This window comes from Sinohyriopsis cumingii, chromosome 7 (genome assembly GCF_028554795.1).
Source record: "Sinohyriopsis cumingii isolate HCF-2022 chromosome 7, ASM2855479v2, whole genome shotgun sequence".
In the NCBI taxonomy this organism is placed as follows: Eukaryota; Metazoa; Mollusca; class Bivalvia; order Unionida; family Unionidae; genus Sinohyriopsis; species Sinohyriopsis cumingii.
Window position 1 is genome coordinate 59561257 of NC_142967.1, and position 12600 is coordinate 59573856.

The window sequence follows — 12600 nt, forward strand, 5'->3', positions numbered from 1 at the left end:
TTAAAGGCTCAACTTGATCTGGAGGAACCTTTACACATGGCACATTAAGGTTACCCTTCCATGTCATTCAACAGTTTCATACAGATGCAGCTTCACAACTTCCACTGGATTTGCTGCAGGTAAAAATTTTCCCTTTCGAAGTTGCTCCCCGACAGATGGAGTCTTTTCCAGTTAGTTTATCTTGAAGCTCTCTTACAAAAATATACCTTGGGGGACCGGAGATGGTCTCTCAGGGGTAAGTGGATGTATCTCCCTCCACTTTTACCTATTCCCCTAAGGTATTTTATGATTGGGTAATTTATTTACAGAAGAAACCAATTTTTTGTAGTAAAATATGTTTCTTCAAGTGTACTTACCCAATCATAATACATATACACATTCCCAGCCTCCCCCCAGTCACATCCACATAGAGCATTCCTTATGCTTCAGTAATTGAGATATTCATGGGATTTGACACCAATCCCTATACCAAGTGGAGATCACTCTGCCTAACTGCCACCTAGGTGGGTAGATTAACTTGTAGCTTAATCTTTTTAGCTAAAAGTGTTATCTGGGAGAGGGCTGGATTTGTGAGGTAGTAGTAGTTCTCCTAAGGTATTATGACTAGGTATGTATTCTCAAAGAAACATGTTACTAGAAAAAGTTGCATTTCTTTGTTGCTTATTATTTGTAGATGTCATGGTTCATTCCCTTAATACCTACTAATTTAATGCCAATGAATATAGATTTTATGATAGGGATTTTCATTATCATACAGAAATCATGAATTATAATCTTTACTAAAGTGTCATTCCTTATGAATATGTATGTGTGCTTATTTCAGTACACACTGTTTTGCTGAATTTTCTTTGTTCTTTGGCATGCTTCTTTTGATCTGAATTATAATTAAATCTTGTATCGCTTTTAATTATAGGGTCATTTGCTGTGATTTTTTGATGTTCTTAGTTCAATAAATGTTTATGGAATGGGTATTAGATGATTTATCAGAAAAATCAAATAGTAGTGCCTCTGGAAGTGATGTTGCATTATTTCTGCCAACGTTTACTCTATATAATCTCTTATAAGAAAATTATGATCTCAGTGACTGGTATGTCTTATTTTTATGCCTGGCTGCATGACTAATATAAAAATTTTAAAAAATGTATCATGTCAAACATTGCTACATCATAAATTAGATTAAAAATTGGATGAAAATCTAGGAATAATTTTTTTCTCCCCAGTGTACTCATAAACTCAATGTCATTGCAGTGAACTGTCTATTGTCAACAGTAGCAGCAGCATCACTGATGGCATAGCCTTTGAATCCAGGTCTCACAGGTTCCATATCCCACTTCTAGTCTTTCATAGAAGACTTGTACTCAAGACTTATTAGGGGCCTCCATGGCAGAGTGGTGTTAAGATACTTGTCTTGTGATCATTTCCTTTGTGTCACACATGTTCAAATCCCACTCATACATGAGAATGTTTCCTGTTACTTGCAGATGGTCAGTGGTTCTACCCAGGTGGTCTTTGGTGTTAGAAAAGTACTTGGAGTTTTCTTCAACAGTATAACTGGTTGCCATATATAGATTTTCTTGAGCTGAAAATGGTGTTAAACTCAAAATGATATACCAACAACTTGAGGTCTCATCTCTAATTGAAGAGACCTAAACCAAAAAATCAGCAGAGGCTCCAGAGTGGTCTAAAGTGCTCACCTTTACAGATCACTCACACATTTCATCTCTCTCAATGTGAGTTTTATTCTTGGATCAACAAACTTGGGATGTGGGTTGGTGGTCTTTAAGGGTTCTTCCTCCGCCAAGCATACCGACCTCCATGTATAGCCTATCATGTGCTGAAAAATGGCATTTAACCTAGAAAACCAAAACAAACCAAATCAACCAACTAATCAACAGCAACATCAGCAGCAAAAGTACTTCATTTTTGCCACAGCTGTATGAGTTTATCAATTTTGACCATAACTGACTTTAAACCTGCAAATATCATCATTTATGTTTTCCTGAAAGTGATCTAATAAAAAGACAGTCTGTAAAAATGGATTTATTTGTCAGAAGCTTGTGTCAGTTTCAGGGAGAAGCCTTGGGTAAACCTGCATAAATTTTTTCTAACATGTGTATTGTTCTGACTAAACCTATCTATTACAACTTATTCAAGCTATATTTTGTGATATCTGGATATGTGTAACAAACAAAATCTGAAAATGCATCTATGTGTTTCAGTCATGCATTTGGATTGAGTAACTACTAGATTCAATAAACCAAGAAACCAATTATTCAAGTCTGCCAGGAAGAAGTATAATTATAGTCTGCACCAATAGATTTTCTGACCATAGAATTGACGAGGTTTTTTCCAGCTATGCTGTTTTATTGGACAGAACTACCAAATTGGATAGGAACAGACCAGAACATATAAACACCAAAACAGGGGTTAAAATTAATTTAATTCATCATTTAAGTAGGTCGATTCACTTTTGTTTAGTGAACTGCACCCCCTTTATTGCCTTCCCTTTGATATTTTTTCTTATTCAAGCTGAGACACACATTAAAAAGATTGTTATTATTATATACATGTCACTTCTCCTGTCCAATCTATTGTTTTGATTATATCCTATTCGCTTTGTTTTAGATATGTAATTGAATTCATTGCATGCTTATCCGACTACTGTGATAATTGTCTGTCAACTTGAGATTATGTGATTACTAATGTGTAATGTATACCTGTATTTTCAGAGCCAGGGATAAAATACTGTTGGAACATAAGAGAAACTTGGAGAAACTGAACAATGAATTGCAGAGAAGCAAAATGAAACAGGAGCTCAGGTACACATTACAAGTAACAGTTTGCGGGAAATTTTTGTTAACATTAATTTCATGACTTTTTCAAAACTATTCCTAGATGTAGAATAATTAGTGAGTGCTAAAAGTCCTTAATTAATTAATTATAGTAATAACAAATTACATATATATTCTAACCCAGATATAATAACAATTCATAGTTTGCTCTGCACAACATCATGAGTGATATCCATGTATGTAGCTCAGTGAATTTTGAAGTCAACATCTTCATATATAGCTAAAAGTACTCAATTCCATTCACACATGAATTATTTCAGTAACATTCAAACTGACATACAGCGTAACACATCTCATTGAATACATGCTGAAACAGGGTGGTCTGTTGAAATAAAATTCATAAAGCTCCCCCCAAAGTGGCCAACTGTTCTAAAACGCTCACCTTTACTGATCAGTGCCATCTCACCTTGTCTGCTTGTGTGGGTTCAAGTATCTGACTTGGTCAATGTGTGTATGTGAGAAAGCTTCCAGTTGCTTTTCATGGGTTGTGGTTCTTATCAGGGTTTTTGTTGTCTTCTTCCTCCACCAGTTATACTGGCGACCACTCCAATGGCCTAGTGGTTAAAGCATCCGCCTTGGATGTGGGAGGTCACGGGTTCGAACCCTAGCTGAGTCATACCAAAGACTTACAAAAATGGTATTAACAGCAGCCTCGCTTGGCGCTTAGCATTAAGAGGTTAGTGTCAGGACTAGTTGGCCTGGTGTCAGGATAATGTAACTAGGTAGGACATCATACTACATGTCTGCGGCATGATGCCCCTGTGCTAGACATCACTATAAACTGTCACACTGCAGACATCGTAGCGATATGACTGAAACATTGTTAAAGCTACGTTAAAAATCTAAATCACACACACACACAGAGTTATACTGGCCATCATATATAGCCTATCTTGTGCTGAGAAATGGTGTTAACCCCCAAAAACAACACTATAAAAGCTGCAATGATCTGTCGAAGAGTTGATTGGATTGTTAATGAGTAATCATCTTTCCTATCCAGCTATCTTCGGTCATAATTTAGTTGCCTCCCTTGTGATTTCTTTGCAGTTGCAATGCAATATCTGTATATAAATTATAATAAATGATATGTTTCTTGCATCAAGTTATTTTCTTTGTATCAAAATAAAGATTTTATTCTTCATCAGACAAATCACAGCATTTAGTAGAATTTATAAAATAGATTTATGTTTTTCAAAGTGACATATTTCATCTCAAATCAACATCCACAAGCAGTTACCTATGTTTGGAGCCATATATTTAGACAGCTTTATTTACAGAAGTATTTAGACTGTCAAGTAATATTGCATTACACAACATATTTCAGAATTTATTCTAATTTGTGGCATGATAATGAAAAAAATGCTTCCAAACAAATCAGTATAAAGCCATTGATCTAAGCTATACTTCACCTGCATGCCATAAGTTTTAATGTTTACTGTTTCTCCTTCGAATACGTTCCCCAATCACATTAATTTAGGAATATTAGCCTGCTACCTTGTGAATCTGGCCGTATCTTTTCTCAACTACTTAAACACTGATGAACTTATTCATGATAATCAGTCTGACTTTTGCCAGAATCACTCCTGTGAAACTGCACTTGTATCTTTGATTGATAAATGGCTGAAAGCATTAGATCAAGAAGAAATGGTAGGCACTATTATGGTTGATTTTCGTAAAGCTTTAGATCATGTAGACCATGAAATTTTTCTTGAAAAACTAAAAATCTATCAATGCAGTGAAAACTCCTGAAACTGGTTTACTTCTTACTTAACCGATAGAGTGCAAAAGGTATCTCTAAATGGTCAACTTTTTTTAAAGTAAAAATATTAATTGTGGAGTACCACAGGGCTCTGTCCTTGGACCTGTGTTATTCATTCTATTTATCAATGATTTACCTCTTAAGATTGGAACTTCAATTTCTTCCACTGACCTCCATGCAGATGATACTACAATGTCTGAGATGGGTAAAACTAAAACAGTACTTGAAAATAACTTACAAGATGCTCTCAACAGACTTCAAGTATGGTGCAAGGAAAACAGTATGATAATAAATACAGAAAAAATTAAAGCGCTACTAGTTACAACACAACAAAAACGAGCAAGCTAGATGGCAATAATCTTCAGGTTCTATTTGACAATGTGAGTCTTAATATGACCTCTCAAGAAAAATTCTTGGTGTATTCGTAAATAACAATCTTACTTGGTCTATTCATATTAAACATGTTTCACAAAAGGTTAATTCTTATGTTTGGTTACTGAGGAAAATCAAAACATACATTCATCTTCAGTATAGGGTCATCTTTTATAAAAGTTATATTCAGCCATATCTGGACTACTGTAATGTAATTTGGGGTAATACCTCTAATTCAAACATAACAGCACTTTTAAGACTCCAAAAGAGGGCTTGTCATTTAATTCTAGATCAAAATATAGACAGTTTTCAGGATGCAATGAATAATATAAAAGTTTTAACAATATGTGAAAGAATATTTCTAAGAAAGGCCAAATTGATGTATAAAATATCCAGAAAAGACATTCCTGTCTATCTAAGCAATATCTTTCACTAAAGAGATGCTGATGGCACTCCAAATTTAAGGTCCATAAGAAGTAAAAATTACATTATACCAAGGCCAAAAAAGGAATTGTTTAAAAAAAAGTTTTCAATATACTGGTCCACTGGTATGGAACAACATTCTAGGTGACATAAGGCAGGCTCCTAGCATTTCTTCTTTTCATAATCAATGTCTTAAATGGATGAAATCTTTAGAAAATTGAACAGTTCTTTAGTACAAAAAATACCACCTGCTTTTCTGTAATTTTGCATCATTTTCATAGTTGAATTTTTCAGTGCAGGATGATATTTTATTTTTTATGTATGTTTATGTTTTCACAGATGCCTGTGCATGTGTTCCAGGCTTGATACTTTGAATTTTAAAATTACTTAATTATTTAGTGTCAAGCCAGATTCTTCACATCATGTTGTATATACTGTATATATTGTACATAACAGATAGAAGGCCTCAAGGTGTGCGTGTGTGATTAGGATTTTTAACATAGCTTTAACAATTTTCAGTCATACTGCTATGATGTCTGCAGTGTGGCAGTTTATAGTGATGTCTAGCACTGGGGCATCATGCTGCAGACATGTAGCATGATGTCCCACCCAGTCACATTATCCTGACACGAGGCCGACCAGTCCTAACACTAACCTCTTAATGCCGAGTGCCTAGCGAGGCAGCTGTTAGTACCATTTTTGTAAGTCTTTGATATTATTTGGCCGGGGTTCAAACCCACGACCTCCCACTTCCAAGGCGAATGGTGTAACCACTAGTCCACTGGAGCGGTCAAGGCCTCAGGGTAGATTATTTCTGTAACTAATTGAGTTACCTTCTCTAAAAAGGTCTTTATTATTATTATTATTATTATTGTTATTATTAAAAGGTGAAAATTGTTTTTTTGTTGTTGTCTATTTTAATAGGCAAAGGGCAATACCTCTTGCCCATTACCTTCCCTTGGCACTGCCAGGTGTCACTAGTTTTTAGCTTCACTGCTGTACAGAGCATATGTCGTACAGTTCATCCTCCAACAATCCTGTTGTTTTTGTGTTCCTATAGGCCCATTCAATGCTCCTTTTGGATTTATTTTGCAGATTTATCCATCTACTGCATGTTGTATGCATTATTTTACAATTTCTGTCAATTTTGAGTGATTCTGTCACCTTTTGGGACTTTGTCTTTTAAGACCTCCACCCTACCACACTATCACTGATACTCAGTCCATCACAGAACTCTTATTAGTGAAAATTCTAAAGTGCTGCTTGATATTTATTTATAGTTTATTTGTTTTTATGCTGTTTTGATAGAAATTTGGTTTAATTATTAAGCAAGCATTGTGCGTAAGTTCTTGCCAATCAGTGCTATTAGCTAGTTAGTCGCAAACAGATTTGCCAATCTATGATATTAGTTAGACACATACTAATTTGCTAATGTATGCTTTGTTTTCTGTTCTTGTGTTGTTTGATGAGAAATATTTACTAAATGCATGAAATGCACATTCAAAGCAACAGTACACTCAGCATTGAAGGTAAGGAAAGATGGAATTAATCAAGGAAGACAGCCTACGGTCCATTGTTGGCAATACTGACTCATTGCGGAGTATTCCCCAAGTTTAGGCAGCCCAATGGGAGTAATGTCCCCCCACATATCTGAGTATGGCCTTCGGACCTGTAAGTCATGGCACATGGGGTTCATGTTGGATCCGTTGAATCCAGCTCTTAATACTGCTGTACTGTTACCGGCCATCCCAACTTGGATCCGTTGAATCCAGCTCTTAATACTGCTGTACTGTTACCAGCCATCCCAACTTCACCAGCCGACTTCAGCAGTCCAGCTGCCCCAGCTTGGGGACCTTTTCATTGAAATGGTCCAGCCAGATAGTATATATGGGGATCTTAGTGATTGATTCATTAATCTAGATATGCCATCAGAACCTTATCACTTCTATACTAGAGATTTCAATGAGAAATCTGTCCGTTCAGTCAGGCCTTCAGAATGGCTGGTACCATTGATTGCTGGACTGTCTTATATACCACCAGCACCCAGGCCAGCCACACAAAGTTCACACAAGCTGGCAGTGGTGGCTGTGTTGGACTTTTGATTACTCACTCCCTACCCTCAAGGAAGCGCTTGTGACATTTGCCAAATATGACTGGCCTGAGTCATTGATGCTACCCAGTACGACTTATGCATAGCTACAAGCCGACCCAGATGAAGACCCAGCGTGCCATGAGTGTAATGAGATGCTGGCTAACCCATCTTATTCAGATCAGATCAGCTTTCAAGCCGCCATCAAGGAAATCAGTCAGTTGTTGGCCATTTTTAATGCCCCCCACCCCCTACCACTACCCTGAATTTCAAAGTCAAGGCATTTGTTGACTTTGGGTAGGAAGAAGAGACACCGTCTTTCTGGCTCCTTTGACCAATTGGCAAGATTAAAGTTATTAACAACTGGCTTTGGGGTGGATTGGCCACTCAGGCAACTCTTAGCCATTCTTCTTGGAAAGCCAGGTTCCAGCGCTGTCACTGGTATCAGACGTATTCCAACGCCTTCAATATGGACCTTCCAGCTCTTGTCAGCAATTTTGCATCTGTCCACATGTTGGCTCCACTGTACTACAAAGTTGATAACATGTTCCATGCCATGTCTAAACTGGTTTGGAACATTGTGGCAACATCCTCTATGTTAGATTTGACCTCATTGGCAATCTTCTGGTTCACTGAACAATCCAAAAATAGCCATGCCTGGGACGCAACAGCCAGGATCACTTGGGTCCTTAACCAAGCAGCTCACCATACTGTGGCCATTGCCTTGATGGCTTCACCAATTTAGAACTAATCCGATGGGACACATGTCTGCAGTCATTGTCACTTAAACCTCACCATACTCTTGTCTAACAGTCCTGGGTCACTGATCTACTCATTCTAGCAATAGATATGCCCAGAAAGATTCTGGCCTACCCAAATTTTTTCCAGCAACCATGGTCATGGGTGGTCCTTCCATACCTAGACCACCCACTTCTTCTACATGCTTGGCCTTCAATTGATTATCACATGCATGTCACTGAATGGTTATAAACACAGTTTTTCATAGACTTAACTGTCAACAAAGGAATCATAAAAGTTATCACTAGCCTTGCATTGCATTGCAGGTGACTTCAGAGCCTTGCTGAGTTAGCTGGCTAGAGGATAAATGGCGACTTTACCTAATTGCACACTTTTGGTTTCTTACCACTGTTCTGTTGATATTAGTGAGAATATGATTTCTCTGTATGAAATAGATGCAGTACACACAACTCTGTTCTCTATACACTATGGGTAATGCTAGCAAAGTGGCCATGTTCTACTGGTTTCAAGAATGAATTGAACAGTCAACATAGACTAACAACATGGATGAATACAGTTATTTGTGAGCTGTGTATCACCCTTCCCCTGCTGCTGACGTATTGACAAAACAAGGATATTTGACAGCCATGCCGACAAAGGAAGCAATGTTTGTAGGTCAACTGTTCTGGAGTTAATGCTGTCCTATAATTGCATGCATCTGTGCTATGAATATCGGCCAGGCTTGGTGAACAGTTAATTTTAGTAACACACATGATTATGTGGATACATATCTAGATCTCGCCTTGCTGCTCCAACTATGGCTGAATGCAGCATAAACATTGAATCTCCTCTTGAAATTCATTCTTCCACACAATGGTTATAGTCCCATTGACCCTTAGTGACACACTACACTGTCCACAGTTGACCAAAGATTTACATCTACTGCCAACTTAAACTAATTTTCCTGTCAGCAAGGTAGACAAGTGAGCTTTTTCATGATTCATATGATTCATGTGCATTTTGTATGATCCATGCTTCTTACTCTTGCAAACCTAACCTATACTTAACAGTTGGGTAGTGAACAGGAAAAACAAATATTTACCAAAAATGGAACAGGGTCGTTGTCCCCTGTGATACTGCATGAACTGAAAGTTTAGTTTAAAAAATGTAGACTTGTAAGCAGGTCTATCAGATACTTGATTCATTTTGCAGGAATGAGTCAGAGGACAATTATTTTGATGATATCCATGGTATATTGTTGTTGTTGTTTTGAGTTTAATGCCATTTTTCAGTGCATGACAGGCAATACAAATTGGCAGCCAAAATAACTAGTTGAAGAATAACCAAGGAAAATCCTGGACAGAACCACTGATCCACAAGAAGCTACTTGCATACTTTTTCACATACCCACATTGGCCAAGCCCAACACTTGAACCAATGGAGAGACGTGAGATGCCAGTGATTAGAAAAGGCAAGTGCTATAGAGAAAGCTTTCACCTGGGTCTCATATTCACAGTAGACACTCAGTCTTTTTTTGTAAAACTGGATTATAGTACAAGTCAATCAGGTCGACATGTAATAATAATAATAATAATAATAATGACCTTATTTAAAGAGGGTAACACAATTAGCTAAAAACTAATCTACCTTGAGGCCCTCATACAAAGGAATTCATTTATTTAAGCTGCATCTCTGAAGCCACTGGATATATTGGGTTTGGAAGAAGGAAATAGAGTGGGCATTTCTAATCTCAGCTGGAATACTATTCCAGAGCAGAGTTCCAGAGTATTGGAAACTTTTTTTAAATAACTCCTTATTTGGTTTGGGAATTTTATACTGTTTGGTAGACATTGATCGCAGGTGGGGAGTATTACCAGGTAGCCTATACTGGAATAGTGATTGTAAATATTCAGGAGCACTATTCTGAGATATCCTGTACATTAATTTGGCTTTTCTCAAACAGATTTGATCTTTAATAGGTAATATTTTTAACCTACCAGCTAAACTTTCCTTGCTTTCTTTCTGGATTGATATTAGCCCAAATGCTCTTTTTTGAAGATGTGCCAGCTTTGCTATGTTTTTATTATTTGAATTACCCCATACTGTACTACAGTAGTCCAAATAGGGTTGTATGTAACTGTTATAAAATAGTTTCCTGTGCCTTTCAGGGAGAAAATGTCTTATCCTACTGAGAAGCCATAAACTTGAATTGACTTTTTTACTGGTATGTTTGATATGTTCAGTCCATGATAGGTTATTATCTACCAGAACACCAAGTAGCCTGTCATGACAGACTATTTGCAGATTTGTATCCTTCCATGTCAGACATAGTTCATCACTATCAAGATTTGTCCTTCTTTGCCGTGTTGAGATAAGTAATATTTTAGTTTTACCAGTATTTACCACCATGCCATTACATGTGCACCAGTTTTCCAGTTTGTTTAGTGCATTCTGTAAAGAAATTTCAACCTCATGCTTTGTGTTTTGGATGTCTGACAATGTTGTGTCATCTGCATAGAGATCTGTAGATGATATTGAGTCTCTTAGTAAAAGTGGTAGGTCATTAATAAATAAAATGAATAGTAGTGGACCTAGAATTGAGCCTTGTGGTACTCCATATCTAATTGTTTCAGGTTCAGACAGAACATTATTTATGTAAACATGTTGTGTTCTCTCATTTAAGTATGAAGTAAACCATCTAATTGTTCTTTCATCACACTGGTAGATTTTCAGTTTCTTCAAAAGGATTTCATGATCCACCATGTCAAAAGCTTTCCTGAAATCTACAAATACAGTTCCTATTATTCTACCTTGGTCAAGTGCTTGAAGCCACTTAGGTATTCAGTACTATTCCAGTAGTGGGTATAATTTATTAGAATTCAATTACACATATCTTTAAGTGGTGATTATTCACTTTATTTTGATCCTCGTAAATCCATGTTCCTAGGAAGATCATTATATACATGCTCCAAGAAATACAAATGGCAAAGTCAGTGTTAAAATATGTGGACATTTTTTAATGAGGTCAACCTAAAGATGTGATTCTGTATGAACTGAAATGAATGTCAAATGCTGCGATGTTACAATGAAAGCTGCACATCTTGAAAAAAAATTGTGATTTGTTCTACCCTGTTAATTGTTATAGTTACACCCATTATGCACTCTTTTCATTTTAGTACCTAGCCACCATTATAAAATCCACAGCAATCAATAATTTTCATCTGGAAGATTTCTGATGACATTTAAGGTGCAGAGCATTAATCAGCAGTCTGGATTGAATAGCCTTTTCTTAAACTATATCAGTCTTAAGTTTTAGAGCAACAAGTAATATTTAATTTCAGATGAGTTAATGAGCCTACATAACCATGTTAGCATACACTTTAGATGTCCAGTGAACTAGAAATTTTTGTCCTGCTAAGTGATTTACACTGACCAAGGAAAATACAAAAAGGATAATGGAACATTACAATGATTTTTTTAAAAATTTAATTTGCACTTAGCAGGATTTCATTAACTAATCTCATATTAAATGGTTTGTCTGTATTATGTATATATTTTCATATGAAAATTTTTAAGATTCAGTGACATTAATTCTTTTTGTAATTTTAGCCATCAAAAAGTTATGCAGATTTCATCCTTGTTTCATTTTTTGAATGTTTCTTTAAGTGCTGATCTTTTATCCTAAAAAATAAAATTTCTATGTAAATCTGATGTTAGTAAATGTTAATCAAGTACTATATTTCTCTGATAAGACTAGGGACCATTGCCTAGTGTGTTTGTTCTTTTCTTCAAAAGGTGGGAACTGTGCTTATTTTCAGATATACCATATTCACCATATATGTTGGGACACCGTATTTGTTGGGACACCATAAATTAATTTTAAAAGTATTTTTTTTGTGCACTGTATGTTTTTGCACACATTGTATTTTTCAGATACAGTCTTGTCATATTAAATAAAAATCAATAAAAATTGAGTATTCCATGCTTCACTATTCATTAAATCACATGTTGTGATAGTAAGTGACAGCCATCGCTTTAAACCTTTTAAAAGACACATGTTTGCATACAAAATATTAAGGGATCATGCTACTTTGTATGTTTTTAAAAATCTTGTAAAGTACCCAAGTAATGTCCAATATCTCTATTGTTGCTTTAAAGTAAAACCCACACTTGGCATACATAGTGGTCTTGAGGCTTGAAATGAATTTCACTAGATAATATTTGTGTCAAATGATGAAGCATTGAAAAATATATACTGTATACTGTACTTTCAGTTCATGTGCATCTTGTGTTATTTTGAACTGAACTGTATTAATCAGTTTTGTGATTTGTATGATGCATGTTTTGATACCAGACCAAATAAACTA

At 36.1% G+C, this 12600-nt stretch overlaps 1 protein-coding gene across 2 annotated transcripts in view; it reads left to right on the forward strand.

Moving 5' to 3' along the window:
- The window catches only part of LOC149795344 (uncharacterized), a 188925-nt gene that overhangs the window by 113774 nt on the left and 62551 nt on the right, over positions 1–12600 (forward strand). For both annotated transcript variants that reach the window (XM_089965113.1, XM_089965115.1), the window contains one exon: positions 2730–2819. In XM_089965113.1, the coding sequence (XP_089821239.1) occupies positions 2730–2819 (90 nt within the window). The remainder of the gene's footprint in view (positions 1–2729; positions 2820–12600) is intronic.